The sequence below is a fragment of the Doryrhamphus excisus genome, linkage group LG10, assembly GCF_037039965.1.
Source record: "Doryrhamphus excisus strain RoL-2023G ecotype Guam linkage group LG10, RoL_Dexc_Guam_v1.1, whole genome shotgun sequence".
Taxonomy (NCBI): Eukaryota; Metazoa; Chordata; class Actinopteri; order Syngnathiformes; family Syngnathidae; genus Doryrhamphus; species Doryrhamphus excisus.
In genome coordinates, this window is record NC_136366.1 from 5,409,982 (window position 1) to 5,435,420 (window position 25,439).

The window sequence follows — 25,439 nt, forward strand, 5'->3', positions numbered from 1 at the left end:
ATCAAAATCGGTATTTCCTACGATGTCTATTGTTAGCTAGCTCATAGTAACTAATTTTCTCGCAGTAGAATGCACAAAAAAGGGAAAGATATATATGTGTTCTGATTTTTGAATGGGTTGTTTTTTGTCAATTCATACAAACTCTAGGGGCGCCTAGGTTTATTTTAGGTTGCAAGTCAACCTATGCATCCTTGTGGTCGGTTGTGCGTTGCCTGTACTAGGTAGAGAGGGCATCAATCTCATGAAAACTTGGGTATATACAGTAAAGCTGCAGGGGTGCCTACTGCTTTGTTTGATATGGTTTATTGGATATGGATTTGTAGATATCTATGTATCTTTGTCATAAAAATTGCAAGTGGAGGATTCATGTTTCAATCATGTTTCAGGTACAGAACTTAAAGTACGTCGTTGGTACGAACAATGTACAGCTCACGTGTAGTTCTTGTAATCTTCATACAAAGCCTGCACAGAACGCAAGGTCAGTACTTTTATTGCTTGACAGACGTTGGTCGGTCAATTCCATGCATTGTTCGTACGAATGAAGTGACAGCCACACTTTCAAGCAGACTCAGACATTATGCGTACGTACGTTCACGTTACGTACACGTTCAACTTACAGGTTGTACGTTGGGTGTGTAAGTGATCTTACTCCTTCATGGTCATCACAACTATGTTCTCCGTGAACTAAAAAAATGCAGCGATTTGGACAACACCACAAATCGCACGGCCAAAAACTTTATACATCTGGTTGTGAGCTAGGCTTCCTGTGATGGTAATAGTCCAATTTGGATATAAAAACAACCATATGAGGATTTGTTGTTGACCAATCCTAAACAGCCGAGCAGTCCTAGCAGATGACACACGTCTTTGACTTGGATCCGCCGTCTTCACCTGCGGAAGACATAGAAGGTCAGCTGGCAGTAAAGGACCTTTCCAAAGATCTTCAGACAATCATCAGGAGCTGTACTCACCCTGGCCTCCTTCCAGTCTTTTCTTTTCGTCTTCAATTGCCTGCATCTTGGCTGCGTGGACATCTGCGAGGGCTTTCCACTCTCCCCTGTTGTTGTTCAGACCATCAAACATGGGGGCGATCTCTGTGTGGAAGCGTGAAAACTCCTGCGGGAGACCAATTCCAGATTTTTATTTGATTGCAGGGTGTCTCACTACTTTTAGTGTATTTCGGGAAAAAATAGCCAATGGTTTCTTTACCTTGTACACGAAAGAGCAGACAAAATCGATGAAGCCACACTGCATCTTTGGCAACTCATCCGCGTGATTTCTATCCATCATTGGCTAAAGAAGGAGACGGGAAGGGGATTATCATTCAGACGCTCAATGAAATCATCGTTCCATTCATTGTTGGCTAAGGAAGGGGAAACGAGTCACTTAGTGATCAGTCACAGACATTCAGTGAAGACTACAGAAAATCTCTGGGTCATTTAATTGTGTGATTGGCAAAAGAAGAGGCAGGCGAGAGGATTACAATTCGATATGTTTGTATGAAGTAAGTCTGAAGAAGAAAGAACACTTTGTCGGGACAACAAATCAAATTGGCATGGTGATGATCAATATTATTCAAAGAAAAAATGTGGTCACTAATCAACACAACAGAAAATATCAATTGTTGGCTAAAGAAGAATAAGCAAAAGATTAGCATGAGCAGGATTCCTGTCTATTGTGAGCGTTTGTTGCATTCATTGTTCAGTCAAAGCAAGGTCAATTCATTGTTGACTAAGGAAGCATTCTGACACAAAGTGAAGACAGCTAGCGGTTGGCAGCATTTCTATCCATTTTAGCTTGAAGAATGCAGCGCATCAACATGATTTGCATTCATTGTTAGCTAAAAAATATTACAATTCTGACACTGAGCGGATAAAATCAGCATGATTTATCTCCATTGTTGGCTAAAGAACAGAACCCATCAACGTGATTTATACTCATTGTTGGTCAAAGAAGTGGAAATAGGAGAAATGTATAATTTGGGCACTTAAGCGAAGACGAGTCTGCTTCATTTCTATTTTTTGTTGGCCAAGGAAGGTTAAACAAAAGAGTTGTAATGAAGTCACATGAGGCGAACACAGCAAAACACGTTAGCGTTTTGGCTAAAGAATACAACATATCAGTGTGATTTCTCTGCAGTGTTGTCTAAAGAAGTGGAAACAGGAGAAATGTATAAAGCCGGGATCACACTGAATCCGTTGCGGTTCTGGTGCACCCGCCGGAAGAATCCCGCAAGATTGAAATCCGCATGCCGCAGACATCGGAGCACTCTCATATCATCACCATATCGATACAAAGAATTCATAATAGTTATAGTGACAATTTTGTCAACATTGTACAGTCAAACAAAAAAATGAAGTATTTAAACGCTATTTAAAAATTGTTTTTGTACTTGGCACAAAAAAATCACAAAAATGTACGATACAGCGGTTGTGCAGGCAAATACGGCTATTGTTTACAAGAAATTCCTGTATAGAAGGCTAGCTATGGCGTAAATATTTGCTCTCCTGAGCGCGGTTTCCGCAGTCGGAGCCGACACTCGCCACAGTGCTGACCAGAGTTTAGTGTGATTCTGGGGTAATTCTGCCATTTTTTGCCCCTTGTTGGCTAAAGAAGACCAAACGCAAGATTAGAATTATAATACTTAGAATTCTAAACACAGCAGAACCCATCAGTGTGGTTTTTCTTCATTGTTGGCTAAAGAACCGAACTCATCAATGGGATTTCTATGCAGTGTTGGCTAAAGCAGCGGAAACAGGAGGAATATATAATTCTTTATCAAGTTCTTACAATGGGTTGCTGCTCCAGGACTGTCCTCTCCAAGTCCCCTTGCTCCCAGAATTCCGCTGCCACCATCAGAGCCACCTGGGACCGAGACCAAGAGTTGTTGAACCTCGATGCTAGTTCATCATCACGATACACGCTAGTAAGAAACACACCTTGCTCTGAACCTCCCAGGGTTTCGTGATGGCAGACAAGTCGCACGCTGTCATCATCATTGCCCTGTGGTAATAAAAACATGATTTTTAAAAAATCATTAAAAATGATCAATCTCAGGAAATGACAGGAAATATGAAGTATTTACATGATGATCTCCTTCCTGGTGGGATTATTGGAGATGTAGCTAATCTTCTCTTTTTCATCTGGAATGCCCTCCACTGAGTCAACAATCTTTTGGAACATTGTTCTCTTTCTGGATCAAAAGAAGACAACTAAAGTCAAACCTGCGTTCATATGAAGGACACAAAGTTAGTGATTTTTCCTTACTTGAAATAGAGAGCGAGGTCAGTAGCGATGATGCAAACTTCAAACAAATGCTGCACTGTCTCAAATTGGCGCTTTTGCAGGTTTTGAAAAATGTTCAGATTCTGAAAGTTATAGCAAATGGTTAGATAGCAGTCAGTAGATTCTGAAAATGTTCTATTTCGAGGTCGCACCTCGTCTTCCATGAGGGTTTTGCTGTACTCAAGGTGGTGTCGCTCCATGATGGAGGTACTGTGAAGTTTGGCCAGTGGAGATGCACTCCTACAAAAGGACATGATTGTGATGGATTCCATCTTGTGTCAGCAAATTGCAGACAAAGCTTTTCAATCTGCTTACTTAGTCTGGTAGAGGTTGTTGGTCCCTCTGTGGTCGATGTCGTGACAGAATCCGGCAGCCACCATGGCAAAGGCATCGAGATCTGAGTAGTACTTCTTCAGCTTCCCTGTCTGTTTTTGGGGTGTTTTGTCATAGAAGTCAACCAAGGCGTGTCGTGACACAAAAAAAGGTTGTACTCACGAGCAGCAAAGCGAACATGGTTTGTCCGACGTTGAATCCGTGCCTCCAGTTGTGGTAGGTGATGTCACGGTAGCCCTTGCGAACGGTATACATCCATCGTGTCAGGATCTACATGTTAAAGAAAAGTTCAGTTTAAGACGTATACTTCTGATCAAAAACTTCAGACGAGTTTTGAAAGACTAAGTTCTACATAGACCTTCAAAAGGTAAGCAATGTCTTGCATTACATTGAAACAGGCTGTCCAACAGATGATCAAAAGTTTAAGACCACAGCCTCTAAAAACCAGAATCTTGGCCCAATGGTATGTCGTAGCGTTCCACCGATCCCGTACTCCCGGAGCACCCCCCACAGGACATTACAAGGGACATAGTCGAATGCCTTTTCCAACTCTACAAAGCACATGTAGACCGGTTGGACAAACTCCCATGTACCCTCCAGTAACCTCGCAAGGGTGTCGAGATGGTCCAGTGAGGAAAACCTTCTCTCCAGCAATCTGGAATGCACCACCCCGGTCTCCCGATCCAGAGGTACTTTTCCTGGCTTCCATGCAGCTAAAAGAGTCCCTGAACATCCAGACCCTTGAGGACCTCGGGGCCCCCTGAGCTTTGCCACTCGGGAATGTTTTTTTCTTCTTCTCTGTGAATCACCACCTTATCGTGATGGAGGGGTTGGAGTGTCTGAGCGGTCCTAGGAGTTTTGTTGTCTGGGGATATATGGCCCTGGTACGGTCTCCCAAGGCAAACGGGTCCTAGGTGACGGGCCAGACTAAGAGCGATTCAGAAGAAGACCTTAGGGAAAAAAAACAACTTTTAAAAGTTTATAAGATATTTTGAATTACGTTTTGCGGCTCCACTCTTATTTTCCTTTAGTCAGCGAGTGGGTAAAATGGCTCTTTTGATAGGAAAGGTTGCTGACCCCTGTGTTAAACCAAGCCCACTTCCGGTTTACTCCGAGTACGGATACGGATAGAGATCATTTAGATGGGTAAACAGATACAGACACAGATCGTGGTGTACTCATCCCCAGTCGGAACCCAGTCTGAACTCAGTTTTGGTCACCTTCAACCACCAACAACCAAATGACCGACAAGACAAGAAACAGTCCAAAAACCACCCCCCCAATGCGGTGAGAGGCATCCCCTCTACTGTCCGCCACAATAGTTCTTCAGGTAACAACAAGCATGTGGTTACCTCTGCCGGTACTTTAAACTTCTCAACCACGCCCAGCTCGAAAAAGCAGCGGATGCCACACTTGATGAGCTCAACCTCGGACAGCGGGAAGTCACTGAAGCGGAACTCGTGCAGCTCCACAGTCTTGGACTCAGGAATGTTGGCTCTCTGGGTTGTGAGCGACACATGCAAGCGTCACAAACAGAATGTGGTTTGTCTTCAAAAATGTGCCTGTAACCATGGCTACCAGAAGTTTGTACATCTCCTTCTGGTCACAGTCCTCGGGTGTGGAGCCAAACTTTTCTTGAGTGTTCTGTCGGGCAGAAATATTGTGACTTTAGCTTCTGAATGTTGAGGCTAATAACAGCATGAGTGGAGGCTTACCAAGATGGTCTGTACATCATTTAGCGTGGCTTTGGTTTGGTACATTAGCATTTCCTGCGAGACTTCCTTGCTCCACTCGGTCCTGTTGAGTTTGTCGTATGTATCGCTATTCAGAGTGGACCAGCCAAGGAACTGAGTCAGCGCCTACAGACATCAAACGTGCAATTTGTAAAGGCAGTGAGTGCATATAAGAAAAGCTTGCGCCGTACTTCTGTAATTTGCTCGTCATTGTCATCGAATGGTTTGCCGTCTCTCCTGTTGAAGAAAGTAGCCACGCCGACAATTTCTTCCTTTTTGTTGACGATCGGAAGGGAGAGGACATTCTTGATCATCCATCCGCTCTCGTCCACCGCTTCTTTCTGCAAGAACAACCCTGCATTCGAGGAAAACTGCACTTTTTGGAGACTTCATAAATCATCATCCATGATCTTTACATGAACGCACAAACTTTACATGAACGCACAAACTCTTTAATTTAATTTAATTTAATTTAATTTAATTTAATTTAATTTAATTTAATTTAATTTAATTTAATTTAATTTAATTTAATTTAATTTAATTTTTGTTGAGGTTTTTTCTCTTCTCAGTGGGGGTGCTGGAGCCTATCCCAGGCGGGGTACACCCTGGACTGGTCACCAGCACATATAGACAAACAACCATTCACACTCACATTCATACCTATGAATAGTCAATTAACCTAGCATGTTTTTTGGAATGTGGGAGGAAACCGGAGTCCCCGACGAAAACCCACTCACGCACGGGGAGAAAATGCAAACTCCACACAAACAAATTTAATTTAATTTAATTTAATTTAATTTAATTTAATTTAATTTAATTTAATTTAATTTAATTTAATTTAATTTAATTTAATTTAATTTAATTTAATTTTGTTGGGTTTTTTTTACTAAATAAAACATCCAACTTGCAAGTCATGTTGCTAGTTTGTATGTTAAAAGTTGAAATACATAGAAAGCAACTGGTTGGGCCAGATTCAAATGCTTGGTGGGCCGCATGTGGCCCCCGGGCCTTAGTTTGTACACCCCTGCCTTACACATTTCCAAACTCCAAAAGCTCCAATATGTAGCTTAATATGTAGCTTCAATAGGAAGCTAGTCGCTAGCTTGGCTAGGTGGCTAGGTGTCACAATGCCCATAATGTAGTTCTGACAATGTTAATAATAATATAATGCAATAATAATGGTAGCTTGGTTGATATGCACGTCACATTATGTAAATGGAGCGTTGTTGGTGCTTTTTGGAGTTTTTTCCCCAAAGGTGCATCCCATTCCATAAATTATTAGCTGCTACATTGTAGCATCTTAAGAACGCAGACGTCTCACAAAAAGATGGTGGATGAAGTGCACTTTTTGGAAGACTTGTGATGTCAGGTTGTGTCTCACCTGAAATGTAAAATACTCATCCCCTACAGCGTTCATCATGTTGCAGATCTAAGAAAATGGAAAAAAAAAAAGTGTGTTTAGCACCAGATTGTGGAGATCTTTTGTTGTGATGAATGAAGCAAATGACAGCTTACAAATCCATTCTCAGCCACATATGTTGGTAGTCCGCTGACCAGGGCCCAGTGGTCTGCGGGAGGCGTTCTGGAAAAGGAGGATGTGTTGGTTACTATTAAACAACAACAAGGTTGCGGAACATCGAACTTGATGCCCATTGCTGGGTAATCAAACTTTCCACACAAGACTCCAATGTACTTCACAAGAGCCCAGTTCAGTGACATCTCTTTTTTTTTGCTTTTTCTTTAGCTTCTCCAAAAGAAGGGGCAGCCTCAACAAGGGGTGTTGAGTGTCCTCACGATACACTATCAAATCGTACAATTTACTGTGGTTGACTTCTTTTTACACTTACACTGAAATAGCCATCATTGAAGGCGAAATTTTGCGGGATTTTTGCGTGAAAGAGGCTACTGACTGATTTGACTGCTTAATATGAACTATGCTTAACTTACTTATGGACTAATATTTACAGTAGGGATGTCTGATAATGTTATTGGTTGTGAACGTTAAACCGATGAGACCAGATATTCGCTTTGACACATGAGAGATGGGTTTTTTTGCCGAAGATAATATCGGCAAAAAGTGGTTCGTACGCAGACCTCACAGCTAGGAGACGCGAGTTCAATTCCACCCTCGGCCATCTCTGTGTGGAGTTTACATGTTCTCTCCGTGCATGCGTGGGTTTTCTCCGGGTACTCCGGTTTCCTCCCACATTCCAAAAACATGCTAGGTTAATTGGCCACTCCAAATTGTCCATAGGTATGAATGTGAGTGTGAATGGTTGTTTGTCTATATGTGCCCTGTGATTGGCTGGCCACCAGTCCATTGTGTACCCCGCCTCTCGCCTGAAGACAGCTGGGATAGGCTCCAGCACCCCTGCGACCCTCGTGTGGAAAAGCAGTAGAAAATGAATGAATGAATGAATATCGGTAGGCTGCACGGTGGTCAAGTGGTTAGCACGCAGACCTCACAGCTAGGAGAGGTTAACATGCTAGGTTAATTGGCCACTCCAAATTGTCCATAGGTATGAATGTTTGTCTATATGTGCCCTGTGATTGGCTGGTGACCCTGCCTCTCAGGCAAAGACAACCTAGTGACGCCCCTGGGGGAAGTTGTGACCGGCAGTTAATATCAGAGGCAGGAGGAAAAAGGAGCGCTTGATTTGCTTATGCACACGCCTAATTGGAGCATTTTTTGAAAGTATCAGTTATCTGAGCTATTTTCAATGTTAACGGCAGCATCAAACATCTCCACTTAGAAGACAATTTCCAAACATTTTGGAAAGGCAAAGCTTTCACCTTGATCTGATGTTTTCTATCTCCATGATTTGCATGAGGAACTCATTGTCAGAGGTGGATTGGCGACTTACGGGATAACTTTAATTTCCTCCTTGTCCTCCAGTAGGTAATCAATAATCTTGTAGAAGTTGATTTCCTGATGGAATTGAACAAAGTGAATTATTCATATGATATAAATATATGAAGACCTCAGTACTACTGAGTGATAAACATACTCTGCCATCGGGGGTTTTGGGACCCTTGTAGGGTTCCTGTTCACCAAGTTTGATGGCCCACTCATCAAAGAACTCCTGGAGGTGAAAACAAACATATTCCTATGAAGTAGCGGTACATTCTTTTGGAGGTATTTTACTCTGCGTCTTACTTTATCTTTGGTCATGTCCAGGAGTCCCACAGAGTACCTCTCACACTTGACGTAGGTCCTGATGGTGTACAGGGCTTTATGGAACTGCCTCTCGATGTCCGTCAGTTCCTCAAACACTTTACTGGCCGACCACAGCAGAACCTGTGGTGAGCGGACGCACATAAGCGATTATTATTCCTATTTTACTGTAATACATTCATTGCCAAGCTGGGACTTTTTATGTTTCTTTACCTGGCTTTTCCGAGACTCCACGTCCCACATGTAAGCAGTGTGAGCTTGGAGGGCAACCACAGCAGCAAAGTTCACGTATTTATTGAAGAGCTGTCAAAAACAAAAACAAGAAGTACTTCATTCATTATATTTCACTCCATATTGGTCAGACGATATGAGTACTTCAGTGTCTCTTCACTGGCGGGTTAATGAGCCCTTTTCAGTGGCCTGTGCTTTTATTCTGAAGGTCATCTATTAATGCTCCTACGGCTGTCATAGAAGAAGACCGACAGGGTTTGTGAGTACAGTACTAAACTGTTATTAGGATGTAGAACATGCCAGTCCTGTTTCTTGTTTGAGGTACTTTCAGGTACTTTATGCTAATTAAGGCTGGCTAAGATCCCGGCGTTCACCATGGTAACTCCTGATCTCCTAATAATTTTTTTCTTGGAATTATGACCCAGAATATCTGGACAGTATTCTTGTAGCATTATAACCAAATTTTTCCAAAACTTTGCACAATTTTTTTTTTTTCAAATTTTTTCCAAAAATGTTGTTTTGTTTGTTTCTCACGTTATATACTCCAATATATAATATTACAATTACTATATAAAAAATAACGTTTTCTTCTTTAATGTTTCAACTTTATGCTACCAAAATTAGATTTTTCCTCACAACAGTAGCGGATTTGTGTGTGTGTGTGTGTGTGTGTGTGTGTATCCCTCCAAGCAAATGCCTACTTCCTGGGCCCTTGGAATTGTCCTAACTCGGCCCCCCTTTAGGCACCGCTGCTTTGTTATGATACAACTTTTATCCCTGAATATTTCTACTTCATTCTCATAAAATTACTGCAGATTTTTCCATTGCCAAATTTCTGCTAGTTTCATTATCTCCTGATAATTTTTTTTCTTGGAATTATAACCCATAATTTTTGGACCGTATTCTTGTAGCATTATAACCACATTTTCCAAAAAATTGGCACAAATTTTCCAAATTTTTCAAGATTTTTCCAAATTTTTCAAGATTTTTCCAAATTTTTCAAACACTTTTGAAAAACTTTATTTGCTGTTTTGTTTGTTTCTCACATGTTATATACTCCAATATATAATATTACAATTACTATATTTAAAAAAAATAACGTTTTCTTCTTTAATGTTTCAACTTTATGCTACCAAAATAAGATTTTTTCTGAATATTTCTACTTCATTCTTTTAAAATTACTGCAGATTTTTCCATTTCCAAATTTCCACTAGTTTCACTATCTCCTGATAATTTTTTTTCTTGGAATTATGAGCCATAATATTTGGACCGTATTCTTGTAGCATTATAACCACATTTTCCAAAAAATTGGCACAAATTTTCAAAATGTTTCAAGATTTTTCCAAATTTTTCAAGATCTTTCCAAATTTTTCCACATTTTTCAAACATTTTTGAAAAACTTTATTTGCTGTCTTGTTTGTTTCTCATATGTTATATACTCCAATATATAATATTACAATTACTATATTCAAAAAATAACGTTTTCTTCTTTAATGTTTCAACTTTATGTTACCAAAATGAGATTTTTCCTGAATATTTCTATTTCCATTTCCAAATTTCCACTAGTTTCACTATCTCCTGATAATTTTTTTTTTCTTGGAATTATGACCCATAATATTTGGACCGTATTCTTGTAGCATTATAACCACATTTTCCCAAAACTTTTCAAAGATTTTCAAAATGTTCAAAATTTTTCAAGATGTTTCAAAATGTTTATAATTTTTTATATATTTTTTCAAAATTTTTCAAATTTTTAAAAATATTTTCCAAAAACTTGTTTTGCTGTTTTGTTTGTTTATCACATGTTATATACTCCAATATGTAATATTGCAATTATATTTAAAAAATAACATTTTCTTCTTTATTTCTTATGAAATGACAACTTTGTTCTCTTAATGTTTTGGCTTTGGCCTGAAATGACTCCTGATTTTTCCATTTTTGTTCAATTATATTTTCCGAATGTTCCGTGGCCACACCCCTGCACTTCGGACCAACCAACAGCTGTTCTATCTCGCCAGACTACGGTGGTCCCACCAGGTCGTTGAGCAAGAACTGATGAAGCCCGCTCAGATGAGCAACCTGCGGTCAAGTCGGCGCCATGTGACCGACGCTACGATGCAACGACGCTGCTGTACTGCAGACCTGAGGCGTGCGCTCACCTCCTGGTCACTCTTCGAGAAAGCGTCAGCGCCCTGCTTGTTGAGGGCCATGACGACGCCAACGGGATCCTTCCCGCTCATGATGGGAGCCGTAATCATGCATCTGGTGGCGTATTTGGTCTGCTTGTCCACAAAGTCGCTGAAATGAGAGTCCTGAAAGTAAACAAGCGGGAGAGCTCGTCAACACAAACGCTGTGAGAAAAAGACGTTTGCTTCGTCCGCTCACCTTTTTCACGTCAGCGATATTCTGAGGTTTCTTGGAGTGCGCCGTCCACCCGACGATCCCCATGTCTGTGGGGAAAACAATCTCCACGTTGGGGTTCACCAGATTCTTCTCAAACGCCGAATTGTGCGTGACGTCGAAAAGGATCGTGGACAGCTCGGGCGTTCCGTTGCGAGATCGGTAGCCGAAGTAGCTGCAGCGATCCGCTTGGACTAGCAACGCGATCCTCTGTAGGATCTTGTGCATAGCTTTCTCCATGGGGGCGTCGACTTGTATCTCCTTGATGAGCTCGAATAAGAACTGGGCCTCCTGGATGGTGGAGACGTCGGCGTACGAAGACGGGTCTTTCACCTGCACCTGGTTGTTGAAAGCGGCCGTTATGACGTCGGACTTGACCTTTTTTTCGTAGTACTCCTTTGCAAACTGGGGGTTGTTGTCCAGGAACTTCTCCGCCGTGTCCTTGTCTCCCATTTTGGCCTCCACAAGTTTGGATCCTTCTGTGTCTCAACTTGAAACAGCAAAGCCGTTAGAATTCCTTCCTTCCAGAAGATGGAACGGTGAAGTCCTGGGAACAGAAGGCAGCCGGTGGCTTACTGGCTGGTAAGGGGATCCCAGGGGGCACTAATGAGTGTGACGCAAGTGTCATAAAGCCCATGAGCTTTCTTAAGTTGTAAATCCCACCACTTGACATTTTGCAGGAGTCAATCCCATCACTGGTAATGATAGCTGAGTTATGGCATAAACAGCGCGGCTTCCTATTGGTCAGGTTCATAGTCAGGGGGTCACAACATCTCATGTGACAACATTTCTCTCATGGGCCTGGGACGATGATTAATTTGTGAATTAATCACACAAATGAAAATGAACCCGATTATTTTCCCGGTTGTCCTGGTGTCTTGCCTCCAACGCAGCAGGAAAAGAGTTCACTCTGTTCTTTGGTTTTACCACCTTGGTGCTTTTGTTCCATAGAACAATGGCACGGGTGAGACCCTTTTGTCATTCATACAAAAATATATATATATATATATTCATGCAAAACAACCATTGTTTGTGTTGTTTATGGACTGCACGGCGGTCGAGTGGTTAGCACGCAGACCTCACAGTTCAATCCCACCCTCGGCCATCTCTATGTGGAGTTTGCATGTTCTCCACGTGCATGCGTGGGTTTTCTCCAGGTACTCCGTTTTCCTCCGACATTCCAAAAACATGCTAGGATAATTAGCAACTCCAAATTGTCCATAGTTATATGTGCCACATTGTGGCCATTTTTCCAAGTTAAAACTGCACCAAACACAATCTCTTCTTCGAATGAAGCCAGATTTACACCTTGTTTTTACCTCGGGCTGCACGGAGGTCGAGTGGTTAGCGCACAGACCTCACAGCTAGGAAACCCAAGTTCAATCCCACACTTGACCACCTCTGTGTGGAGTTTGCATGTTCTCCCCGTGCATGCATGGGTTTTCTAGCATGTTGGCCAGACCTGGGTTCGAATGTCCGCTTGGTCACCTTTGTGTGGATTTTTTCCGGGTACTCCGGTTTCCTCCCACTTTCCAAAAACATGCTAGGCTAATTGGCGACTCCAAATTGTCCATAGGTATGAATGTGAGTGTGAATGGTTGTTTGTCTATGTGTGCCCTGTGATTGGCTGGCCACCAGTCCAGGGTGTAAGATAGCTGGTATAGGCTCCAGCACGTCCCGCGAGGATAAGCGGTAGAAAATGAATGAATTAATTTAAATTAAATTAATTAATAGTTTTTACCTCCAGAAACCACGTTTTTATTGTCATCTAAAAAAGGACACCAGAATGGAACCAACAGGATTTTGGATACATTTTTTATTGGCTAAACAGCAAAGAGAAAGTCAAGGATGTGATTTAATGGTAGCTCTACATACATCGGGAACATGATGCGTACACTTCCTGTGTAGGCGTCTAATTTCCCATATTGGTGGCTGCCAATCTCTGCTCCTTAAATAGTACAGAAAGGGGATTAACTTCCACAAGATGTTTTCAGCTTCTTATGACATGGAGCGGATCAAGCTTTTATTTTGGAGGGTAAATACAAACAATGCAATGAAATTAAAGCAGAAGAGTTGAACACAACTGAGTCAAATGAAGATGAATCGCTAAAGATCTCAGGAAGCTTTGATGGTCTGCTCAGTCCAGGCAGACTTCCATGTGGCTTAGCAGGTCTCCGTACTGACTGGCTGGATACGGGAGGCAGCAGCGAGGACAGCTGAGGACGCTTTCATCCACCATGCTACCCTTGGGCGCGGAGGATGAGCATGGCATCATGTTGTCAGTTTCCTCGATCGCCTCGTACCCCTCCGTATCGGACAATTTCTGAAAATGTCATCCAAATCCATCCATGAATTTTTCAAGTTATTTTCAACACAAACAAACATAAACGCCAGCAAAACAACTTATGTCTATAACCTAATTCATTTCCATTTCGTGAATACATTTTATTATTATTAATATTATTATAGTACCCACACACGTTTTATGAACAATTTGCTTTAATTGTGTGAGATCTTGTGACAGCCCTGCTGGAAACTTCACTGGTACACACCTTAACAGTCTTTTTGTCCATGGTTCTCTGCATTATTTTGCAGAGTCTGTGCATCTGTTTCCTCAAATACGAAGCACCCTGCACCTCATCCTCAAGGTCCTGTGAGGAAATGTTGATCTAAAAAAAAAAATAGAAAATTAAAAAAAAAATTTTTTATTATGGGGCAGCACGGCGGTCAAGTGGTTAGCGCGCAGACCTCACAGCTAGGAGACCAGGGTTCACTTCCACCCTCGGCCATCTCTGTGTGGAGTTTGCATGTTCTCCCCGTGCATGCGTGGGTTTTCTCCGGGTACCCCATTTTTTTTCCCACATTCCAAAAACATGCTAGGTTAATTGGCAACTCCAAATTGTTCATAGGTATGAATGTGAGTGTGAATGGTTGTTTGTCTATATGTGCCCTGTGATTGGCTGGCCACCAGTCCAGGGTGTACCCCACCTCTCGCCCCGAAGACAGCTGGGATAGGCTCCAGCACCCCCGCGACCCTCGTGAGGAAAAGCGGTAGAAAATGAATGAATGAATTTTATTATAAATAAAAAAACATTTTTAATAAATAAAAAAAACTTAAATTATATTAGGAAAGCAGGAAGTGAACAAATGTAACAGTTAGTGATTGTAAAAGTACCAGATGGAGGGGTAGGATTTAATAAGCTTTGCTTCTTCCTACTCCTTTTGGACATGTGGAACTGTGAACTGATTATGGGATGCATTCAATTGTAATCTGATGCATGTTCAAATGAAATACAACCATTACAAAAACAAAAACATACGTGCGAGGTGGTGGCTTCTCTGCAAATGCCAAGAAAAGAGACAAGTAATCTGGCGTCGTGTTTTTTGCCACAATGATTGACAGCACACGGTAGGAGGAAAAAGATTGCGGAATTCATCTGCTCACTAGTCGGTCCCTGGTGGTGTAATGGCACAGCTGCTGCCTTTTAACACATCCCAGCCCAGTTAGTATGTGGTGACCACAGCTGCCCTGGGCGGGGGTCCAGAACTTCTGGCGGCACCCTTGTTCGTTATGCAGTGCTAATTTGGCCAGTGTCATACCTGTTTCTCCAGGTGTTTGATCTTCTCCTGGTCTGCTTGGTAACGCTCCACCATGACCCTCCATAGGATAGAAGACTGGGACAACGTCAAGAAGCAAATCAAACATCTTTTTCCAGACCGACACGACATCTTTCACTTCTCAAGACCAATACGATATCGATAACTTTTTTAGATGTACTAAAATTCTGATTCAACCGCAGTTTGGGCACACTTGGAGGTAGAGGGACTTAAACAAATAAACAAACAACTTGTACCTGTTGATTTGTGCTAATCAACTATCATGACCTCACCACTACCAGGAGAACATGAGCGTGGAGTGGAGGGTGCTACCTTCTGTAGCCCAGCTAAGGGCACTATAATTGGACACATGGTCCGGGCAGGAGGGGTCAGGAGGACCAGGATATAGGGCAGAAGGAGCTACTTAGCATGGCCCGGCAAGGTGCACTGTTTTCCGGCACATGCTCCGAGCAGCCGGTTCCCAGTCCGACAATGATTGTACACCCCTACTTAAGAGACGTGGACTGGCTGGTCTTAAGCTTTCCACTCCTTCAACACGACACCATCAAAGAGTGAGCAGTTTTTAAATGTTTTAAAATGTCGTAATATGGCCGCTAACTTCTTTTTACACCTCCATGACAGGTAAAGAGGCTTCAAAGCGTGAGATATGACATTGACTCGTGGGTCTTCAACAGCGTTCCTCTGCACTTCCTTAAACGCTATGCCACCGACAGTACAACAAATGGTGACTAGTTTTACTTTATTTTACTTTTATTGCACAGCTGCTACGGCCTTTTCACTTATTAGGGCAAAATTTGACTTGAAATAAAGGTGGATGAGTGGTTAGCATGTAGGACGCACAATCAGGATATCGGGAAGACCTGTATTGGATTCCCTGCTTGGACATCTCCCTGTAGAGTTTTTTTCTCCGGGTACTCCGGTTTCCTCCCACATTCCAAAAATATGCTAGCTTCATTGGCCACTCCAAATTGTCCATAGGTTTTTAACGCCTGAAGACAGCTGGGATAGACTCCAGCACCCCCGCAACGTTCGTGAGGATAAGCGGTAGAAAATGAATGAGTTCTCCTCCTATTTTGTGTGGAAGTGGTAACTTTTTGGCTTCTTATTTATTCTTTCCCCACCCACGCATGCACGGGGAGAACATGCAAACTCCACACAGAGATGGCCGAGGGTGGAATTGAACCCGGGTCTCCTAACTGTGAGGTCTGCGCACTAACTACTAGTCCACCGTGCAGCCCCGTAATACTAAATTGATTATTTAAATGACAGATGCAATAAATAATCAATGATTACTTGACTATCCAACTAGTCTGATATGATATTTGATATTTTCTATGTAGAGATGCTTTGTAGTTCTATCAACTGTACTTCAAGATAAAAGTGCATATCTGCATATTAGATTGCTGTGTGATGTTTTAGCACTTTCTTTGAGAGGCTATATTACCGTATATTATCCGACATGCCTACTATTAAGCGAATCATCGAGGTTCTGATGAATGTGAGGTTGGCGTGTGGCTCTGCAGCACCTTCATCTTTAGGTTGTCTTTCTGCTGCCTCTCCTCCTCCAATTTGTTCTGGAGCTCTCTCAGCTCCTCCGTCAGCTGCTCGTTCTCCTTGTAGCACAGCTGATGACATTCGAGCTGCTGCTTGAGCTCGCTCACCTCGCTCTCCTTTTCCTGGCACCTGCATGGTAGTTTATAGCGCATGTGGACTCTGTACACGGTGATGCCTCCATGGTTCTTACTCTTTGACACACCTTTCATTGGCCCGTGCAAGGTCCTCGCGGGCCGTGTCAAGCTGCTGCTGCAGCTGCGCCAGCTTGTGTTGATCTATCTCCAGGGAGATTTCAAAGTCATCTATCATGTCGCTGATGCTGTCCTCTGTGGGCCGGCAAAGAAACAAAACAACGTGGTCTCACAAATCTTGTTGTTGTCGTACGGTTTGGTGACACACTGCCTGTGTCTTACCCTCTGAAAGGTCCTTATTGTGTGGCTTTAGCTCGCCCTGAGCCATCTCATCCAGCTCTTTCTCCACCCACATCATGTCCACCACTGCCCTCATGCAGGCCTCTCTGTCCCGGTCGTAAGAATGCCATTGCTGGTTCCTGGCCAAGGATGCCTGCTCATTGGAAGAACTCTCCTATCAAATAATACAAGCAGCACAGCCTTACAGCTTGGTCATATGGGGAAGCAAAACAGTGCCATCTAGTGGGGATAGATAGTAGGGGACACATTAGGCTCATATTTAGCATACAAATGACTAAAACAGTGAGTGTGAATGGTTGTTTGTCTGTATGTGCCCTGTGATTGGCTGGCCACCAGTCCAGGGTGTACCCTGCCTCTCACCCAAAGACAGCTGGGATAGGCTCCAGCATCCCCCCGCGACCCTCGTGAGGATAAGCAGTAGAAAATGGATGGATGAATACCATATTTTCTGGACTACAAGTCGCTCTGGAGTATAAAAAATAACATAAATAATAATAAGAAATAAAATTCATGAATGGGAGTGTGAATAGTTGTTTGTCTATATGTGCCCTGTGATTGGCTGGCCACCAGTCCAGGGTGTACCCCGCCTCTCGCCCAAAGACAGCTGGGATAGGCTCCAGCACCCCACACAAGGATAAGCAGTAGAGAATGAATGAATGAATGGAATTAATTAAATTAATTAAATGAATGAATGAATTAATAAAAATTAAAAAAAAAAGTTCAGCTTTACAGATGTCATGTCGGCTCTACAGGGGGTGCACTGTGGTGTGGGTCATGGTAAATATCATCCTAGCATCATGCTAGTCGCACCCCTTGATTTTTATGTATGAGAGTTGGGTGATAATTTTTATAGACTATAAATTCTTCCACTGCTAAGAAAATGTCTTATTGCAGTATAAACGATAAACAAGGCGAGGTGATGTCACTGATGATGATGATGGACTGCATTAATGCATACTGTGGATGAAATGCTGTCATCGTCAAGGTTTGTAGCTTTTTTCGACAAGACTCTGAATATGAATATATACAGTATCGTCACATCAGGATGCGTGCCAAACATATTGAGATACCGTAGATGCTGAGGTCCATATTGGCCAACCCTAATTTGGAGGACAAGAGACGTCATCACCTGCACATTACAATAAACAGAAGGCCTTATTGATTGGCTTGATGATGAATTCACAGACAGGATTGAATCAGGGCATTTATCTGCAGTACAGCCTCTTTGCCTGTTTTCCTCTGTGCTGTAATCACATCATGTGTCTTTACTGCTCCAATTCATTGATTGTGGGCAGTGGCGGTCCTGGCTGGAATGACGCCCCGGGTGGACTGATGACCGATGACCCCCCCACCCCAACCGAAACATCTTTAAAAACTATATTAGCTTACACCTTGCCACAATATGTCAAATATTACATAAACATTGACAAGCAAAACATGTTAAATACGGCACACGTAGAATGTACTGCACAACTCCTGGATTTGGATGGAATTGTCAGAATTTGGGATGAAGAGGAGGCCGCATGGTGGTGAGTGTTAGCATGTTGGCCAGACCTAGTGTTCGAATCTCTACTTGGTCACCTCTGTGTGTGTCAAAAACATGCTAGGTTAATTGGCCACTCCAAATTGTCCATAGGTATGAATGTGAGTGTGAATGGTTGTTTGTCTATATGTGCCCTGTGATTGGCTGGCCACCAGTCCAGGGTGTACCCCGCCTCTCTTGTCCCGAAGACAACCCTCGTGAGAATAAGCGGTAGAAAATGAATGAATGTCTAGGGAGGGGTGGTTGCTGTGTGTGACTGGCTCATCACAGATCATGAAGACTGAATACACTGTACAGGAAGTCCTCGAGTGCCATTCTGAACCTACGACTTTACGATGCCTCGTCCACTAATTTGTCTGTTTAGCTAGTGCATCGTGTTTGTCTGTGTCTGTGTGCCGAGAGTATCTTTGCCTTTAACATCCTTTTTCAACATTAAGGCCCCAAAGAAGAACGCTGGTCCAGCCGCCATTAGCGATAAGAAAAAAAAATGGGCCACTAGATTAGGTACACCTCGTTCTATCAGGAAAAAATGAGAATTTAGAGACTAAAACCAAAATCCACCTTGGTTCCCACTCTAAGGTAGAGTGAGGGAGGCTGAAAAAAAATTTTTTTGCAAACAACTCCTCCTAGCCACACCGTTCGAGCTAGGTTGACGTGTTTTGGTAGAAATGTAGGAATTTTAGTCCCTTTTCCAAAAATGTCACTATTATGGCTGAGAGATGAGCGGATTGCCTTCTGTGGCCCCTTGACGTAACAACTGTCTGAAAATTCTCCCATTGGCTCCTATGTTAAAGACGGTATTGTTTTTTCTTCAAAATCTTAAATTTTATATGTTTTCTACTCGTCCTCATTTCTCAAGCGATTTGCAAAACGAGGAGATGTATGCGTAGCCCCAACCCTCGGGCCACTCACGATGGTGTTGTTGTGTCAATATCACAAATCGTTTGGCCGTAAGAAGCTTTTGTTCTACATGAAGTTTTCACACTATGGACTGATTCATTGTCAAAATGGCTGCCACCTGGTACAGTTGGATGGAGTTTACACCTTTTCTCCTAACGAGTATAGCATCCATATCATATATGGATCGTATACATCACTCTAAATGTAATTAAGGTGCTTTTAACTCGCTTTTTTCCCTCTCCTATGAGGTTATGCTTTTCCTCAGAGCATCTGTTACAATAACATATGCAAATTAGCCTATGACCACCTCTAGCGTCTGGAGCCAATAGCTACTTTTCTTACTGAGGAGTTAACAGTGTATGTGGCCCATAGCTACAAACGCCATGAATTGTGGGATAACAGAACTAAGGCAAAGTCAAAATTGTACCAATATACATTATTTTGTATGTTTTTTTTTAAATCAACATTGCTATACATTAGTTACCATATTGTTGTGTGTTTTTACCTTTGTAGTGTACTTGTTCTTCAAGACAATTCCATTGCCAGGTGCTTCATATACCTTTTTGGATGACATCTCTTTCTTCATACCACCTTTAAACTTGTCAAAATGAAGAGGAAAACAAACAAGATATTATTATCACAAATATTGAGTATATGATGAAAAACCACAGCAGCTAACATTACAGTGGCTAGCTTAAGCATCGACAACGTGTTAAACGTTTAACACAAACTTAAAGTTGGTACTTGCCCTAAAAAAATGTTTTAAAAAAAGCGGTTACCTAACGAACTGGATGTGGGGATAACGCAGCCGAAGTATTGAAAGCAAATAAATCAATTGTATTTGAATTAACGACAAAGCACTTGAAACCACATTTGACTAAAAGCCCACCGTTTGAAAGAAAATGGGGACGCCTTTGGGGACAATCAAACAATTATGTGTACACAGGTGATCCGCTGGATTTCACCCACGAATATTAAAATTACAATTTAATTAAAACTATAATTTTACATCTAATTAATGCTGCGATTGTAATTTTGAAACATGGCCCCGTGTCTTCTCTGTGCTTTGTGGCGATTATCAGGAATGCTATCATTTCCCACGGTACCAGAAGGGGTCCGCTTTTGTTTTTTTCACCACTGGGAGGCGCTGCTGCATCATTATCATTCGGAGACGCTCAGCTGACGCGTCAAACTTCATTCATTTATTTACGTTCGATGCTTAATGCTCTCTGGTCGCTGAGAACAAATGTAAAACAGAATGAGGCGATAAAGTAAATTGTTGATATTTATGTCTTAGTTGCTCGGGAAGTGACCTGAGTCAGCCTGTTGTGACTCACGAATGCAACTCTCCTCCTCTTTCTTCTCCTTCTCTCCTCCTCCTGCTCACGGCTGCTTCTTTCAGTTCTCGCTGACTTTTCTTCGGAATAATATGGTCCTCCTCTGAGAATAGTTTTGGACTTATTCATTACCGAAATGTTGCGGGTGGTTGTCGAATCTGCGTGTGGCATCCCTAAAAAGAAACTCGGAAACCCTGATCCAATTGCTGCTGTTGTGTTCAGAGGTGAGATGCATTCAAGTAACTTATTATTTGGTCAGTGGAAAGTGCGTTCAGGAGACTTGAAACTCATTAAATTATTTTATTATTGTATTTTTTTGTAATTTTGCCTTAAATGTTACTTTATCCCGTTTGTACTTAATTTTAAAGTACTTAATGTGACTATAATGTTGTGGTAATAATGATTTTTGTCCACATTAATAACACCACAGTTGGAAATTTTGCCACCCAAGTTGTCTTTTTCCATGACATAACGCTGCTTCTAGTTAAAGAGGCTATACCTTTTGTGATTTCAGGTGAAAAGAAGAAAACCAAAGCTGTTGACAATGAGCTAAATCCCACATGGAATGAAGTGAGTGCAGTTGTGTGACATACAGATCTCGGAAATGATGACTCCTGTGTTGACTCCTGCGTTGACTCCTGCGGCTCATCCTGCGTCTTTTTCATGTTGTAGGTGCTGGAATTTGATCTGAAGGGTTCTGCCTTGGATGCGTCTTCACTCATCGACGTGGTTGTGAAAGACTACGAGACAATCGGCAAAGACAAGTATGTAAAAGTATGGGACTGGCAAATCCGATGATACATGTTAGATTTTCCAAAGATTTCCGTGAATGAGAATTAAAAAGCACAAATGATTGGTTTATTCAAAATTCATTTGAATAAATTAATTCATTCACCGAGGGTGGAGAAAGACAAAATAAGAAGCCAAAAAGTTACCACTTCCACACAAAATAGGAGGAGAACTCATTCATTTTCTACCGCTTATCCTCACAAGGGTCACAGGGGGTACTGGAGCCTATCCCAGCTGTCTTCGGGCGAGAGGCGGGGTACACCCTGGACTGGTGGTCAGCCAATCACAGGGCACATATAGACAAACAACCATTCACACTCACATTCATACCTATGGACAATTTGGAGTGGCTAATTAACCTAGCATGTTTTTGGAATGTGGGAGGAAACCGGAGTACCCGGAGAAAACCCACGCATGCACGGGGAGAACATGCAAACTCCACACAGAGATGGCCGAGGATGGGATTGAACTCACGTCTCCGCGCTAACCACTCGACCGCCGTGCCGTTTTTATCATTTCCATGGTAAAAATTGTAAATAATAAGCCCTCTTTTCTTGGTTCCAGCATTTTGCTAGCAAGATATGTTTAGATGGATGGTATTATTCCGTTTAGAAAAAAATCCAACCGTTTTTTGAGATGCTTTTTGACACGGACAAAAAAAAAACACTGTTTTGAATTTAAATTTGTTTTTTTGTATTTCACAGTGAAATTCAAATAAGCCAACCATTTTTGTTTAGTGACCAAATGTTACACTGTTACTCAGCTACAGTGGAGGGTGTTATGTATTTTTAGAGAAGTTGAAAGTAAAAGTAAAGGGAACACTGCTACAGTAATCCCTGTTATCGTGGTTTATCATGGTTTCCAAAACTGCATTACTATATATATATATATATATATATATATATATATATATATATATATATATATATCACTATATTGACAGTTACTATGGTACCCATTATGTCATTGGATGGTCATATCACCTCGTACTTTGGTACGTGACTAAAAATAATAAAATAAAGTAAAAACAATAAAATAAATTATATTAGGAAAGCGGGCTGCACGGCGGTCAAGTGGTTACACGCAGACCTCACAGCTAGGAGACCAGGGTTCAATTCCACCCTCGGCCATCTCTGTGTGGAGTTTGCATGTTCTCCCCGTGCATGCGTGGGTTTTCGCCGGGTACTCCGGTTTCCTCCCACATTCCAAAAACATGCTAGGTTAATTGGCCACTCCAAATTGTCCATAGGTATGAATGTGAGTGTGAATGGTTGTTTGTCTATATGTGCCCTGTGATTGGCTGGCCTCCAGTCCAGGGTGTACCCCGCCTCTCGCCTGAAGACAGCTGGGATAGGCTCCAGCACCCCCGCGACCCTCGTGAGGATAAGCGGTAGAAAATGAATGAATGAATGAAATTATATTCGGAAAGCGGGCTGCACGGCGGTCAAGTGGTTAGCGCGCAGACCTCACAGCAAGGAGACCAGGGTTCGATTCCACCCTCGGCCATCTGTGTGTGGAGTTTGCATGTTCTCCCCGTGCATGCTCCATCACCCCTGCGACCCTTGTGAGGATAAGCGGTAGAAAATGAATGAATATTAGGAAAGCAGGAAGTGAACAAATGGAACAGTTACTGATTGTAAAAGTATCAGATGGAGGGGTAGGATTTAATAAGCTTATTATTTACTACAGCTTATTATTAACAGCGCTGGCAAATGATGAAACATTTAAATTCAAACAAATGAATCATGATTCACCATAGTTTTGTAATATGCCTATTTGAATCAGAATTTGACCCGGCATAATAAAAGCCAACTAAATTCACCTGAGGAAATGTGGATAAGAGTCATATGATGTTTTCCTAGAGCAGTGAGCACATTGTGGTTAAGTTGAGACTTGCAGAGTCCTTGAACAAGAAGCATTGTCCGCCTCATGGCTGCACTCTGAAGGAATGCTGCCTTAAAAGGAGAGAATCGCTGCACTTTTGTCAACTTCCCTCCACAGGATGGGGGAAATAAATCTGCTTCTTGATTACGAACTGGACAAATCAGTGTTGTCGGGAGGAGCGTTTGGGACGTTTTTCCATGACCCCTGCCTGCTTTAGACACACCAGTGCGGGATTGAGCAAGAGTGTCTGCCATGGCTTGTCACTAGTACGGCTGTGATAGAATTATCAATATCACGTCGCTTTAAGGAGACGATGAGATCTGTGATGTTGATTTTGGAAATGGAATGTGAGATGTGTGATGAAGGCCTTGTCCACGCGTTGCAGGCTATTGTTTAAACCCCTCTTTGTTTATGACAAAAATGGTAATGGTTTTATTTCATTTGAACATGCATCAGATTACAATTGAATGCATCACATAATCAGTTCACAGTTCCACAAGGAGTACAAAAGGAGTAGGAAGAAGCAAAGCTTATTAAATCCTACCCCTCCATCTGGTACTTTTACAATCAGCAACTGTTACATTTGTTCACTTCCTGCTTTCCATAATGCAGTTTAAGGGGTTTTTTTGTTTGTTTGTTTTTTTTTTAAATAATGTTTTTGTAATAATGTTAGTAGTTTTTGATCATGGTAATGGTAATGGTTTTATCAGATTACAATTGAATGCATCACATAGTCAGTTCACAGTTCCACATGTCCAAAAGGAGTAGGAAGAAGCAAACTTATTAAATCCTACCCCTCCATGTGGTACTTTTACAATCAGTAACTGTTACATTTGTTCACTTCCTGCTTTCCATAATACAGTTTAAGGTTTTTTTGTTTTGTTTTGGGTTTTTTTAAATAATGTTTTTTGTAATAATGTTAGTAGTTTTTGATCATGGTAATGGTAATGGTTTTATCAGATTACAATTGAATGCATCACATAGTCAGTCGACAGTTCCACATGTCCAAAAGGATTAGGAAGAAGCAAAGCTTATTAAATCCTACCCCTCCATCTGGTACTTTTACAATCAGTAACTGTTACATTTGTTCACTTCCTGCTTTCCTAACATAGTTTAAGGTTTTTTTTTTTGTTTTTTTTTAATAATGTACCACGTATGGAGGCGTTTGGTCGACAATAGAAAAAACTAAATAATAAACTTGAAAAAAAAAAACTATATTATAAATATATTAGGAAAGCAGGAAGTGAACAAATGTAACAGTTACTGATTGTAAAAGTACCAGATGGAGGGGTAGGATTTAATAAGCTTTGCTTCTTCCTACTCCTTTTGGACATGTGGAACTGTGAACTGATTATGTGATGCATTCAATTGTAATCTGATGCATGTTCAAATGAAATAAAACCATTACCATTAGCATTGAATGGCAAAGTTGACCCGAAATAGAAGAAGGAGAACAATATCAAGCTTTTAAGAGGGTTTGGAAAGGGTGTGGTGGGCGTGTGGAGGGGGGGGGGTGCATGAATTCAAAATAGACTGTACTGTACTGTAAAGCACTCCACTAAATGGTACACAAATCCTGTCCCTTATTGGGGGGGCATGGCAGCAAATAACTGCAAAGTACTGTACTATGCTGTCACACTGACACCCCGTAACTACTTTTCAAGGAAAATCTAACTTTTTGAACCCAAGTGAGGTCTTAAAACTGATATAAGCCGCCCCCCTCTTTCTAAATATGGCCATATGGGTACAGAACGCCACATGCCTGTGGTGTGGGATAATTGTTACCATCTTATGTTGTTTCCTATGCCATGTTTTCGTCATCTCTGGGGCTTCTTTCTGCATCGAGTGCTTTTTTTTTGCCACAGAAAATAGGAATCTGTACTGTACTGAGTCATAATTCCTATTTTGTAATCACGGAGGTGAAGAAGTGGAATGGGGAAGTGTGAAACGGTCCACTAGCCATGGTAACAAGCAGTTTCCTACTACATTGACACACAGCAACCCCCCCACCCCCCCCACACACACACATATCCCCCCCCAAGCTCACGCAAATAATGACACAAGATTTCACACAGTTTGTTATTTCTTACTTGCTTTCAGGTTCATTGGTTCTGCAAAGATCTCTTTAAGAGACCTGGCTGGTGGTGAGGTGAGGTCACTGCCGTCTAAGAATGTGCCCTTGAGCAATGAGAAGCAGCAGCCTATTGGGGTAAAACAACAACAACA

The 25,439-nt window shown here is 41.8% G+C and overlaps 3 protein-coding genes across 5 annotated transcripts in view; 1 reads left to right on the top strand and 2 right to left on the bottom strand.

Moving 5' to 3' along the window:
• Nucleotides 1–99: 99 nt before the first annotated feature.
• LOC131104285 (cone cGMP-specific 3',5'-cyclic phosphodiesterase subunit alpha'-like) lies at nt 100–11,610 on the bottom strand. Its single transcript, XM_058051307.2, has 22 exons — nt 11,143–11,610; nt 10,917–11,069; nt 8,740–8,829; nt 8,509–8,649; nt 8,360–8,434; nt 8,216–8,280; nt 6,867–6,933; nt 6,733–6,780; nt 5,543–5,692; nt 5,334–5,477; nt 5,197–5,262; nt 4,971–5,117; nt 3,781–3,888; nt 3,601–3,710; nt 3,438–3,525; nt 3,268–3,368; nt 3,086–3,193; nt 2,940–3,003; nt 2,791–2,865; nt 1,210–1,293; nt 972–1,116; nt 100–891 (listed from the first exon to the last, which is right to left on the bottom strand). Exons 1-22 carry the CDS (start codon nt 11,608–11,610, stop codon nt 848–850), a joined length of 2,541 nt encoding a protein of 846 aa, XP_057907290.2. The 3' UTR covers nt 100–847.
• Nucleotides 11,611–12,975: 1,365 nt separating this feature from the next.
• LOC131119962 (centrosomal protein of 55 kDa-like) lies at nt 12,976–19,871 on the bottom strand. 2 transcript variants are annotated; one of them, XM_078794377.1, is made up of 7 exons: nt 19,709–19,867; nt 16,743–16,914; nt 16,532–16,655; nt 16,302–16,458; nt 14,758–14,832; nt 13,710–13,826; nt 12,976–13,480 (listed from the first exon to the last, which is right to left on the bottom strand). In XM_078794377.1, the coding sequence occupies exons 1-7, from the start codon at nt 19,787–19,789 to the stop codon at nt 13,295–13,297; spliced, it is 912 nt and encodes a 303-aa protein (XP_078650503.1). In that variant the 5' UTR covers nt 19,790–19,867; the 3' UTR covers nt 12,976–13,294. The 2 variants fall into 2 exon arrangements, with proteins under 2 accessions (XP_078650503.1, XP_078650504.1); XM_078794378.1 differs by lacking the exon at nt 13,710–13,826 and having other exon boundaries at nt 19,709–19,871.
• Nucleotides 19,872–20,553: 682 nt separating this feature from the next.
• myofl (myoferlin like) overlaps nt 20,554–25,439 on the top strand; it is a 32,306-nt gene continuing 27,420 nt past the window's right edge. For both annotated transcript variants that reach the window (XM_058064868.2, XM_078793894.1), the window contains exons 1-4: nt 20,554–20,764; nt 21,055–21,110; nt 21,213–21,304; nt 25,314–25,422. In XM_058064868.2, the coding sequence (XP_057920851.2) occupies nt 20,677–20,764; nt 21,055–21,110; nt 21,213–21,304; nt 25,314–25,422 (345 nt within the window). In that variant the 5' untranslated portion in view covers nt 20,554–20,676. The remainder of the gene's footprint in view (nt 20,765–21,054; nt 21,111–21,212; nt 21,305–25,313; nt 25,423–25,439) is intronic.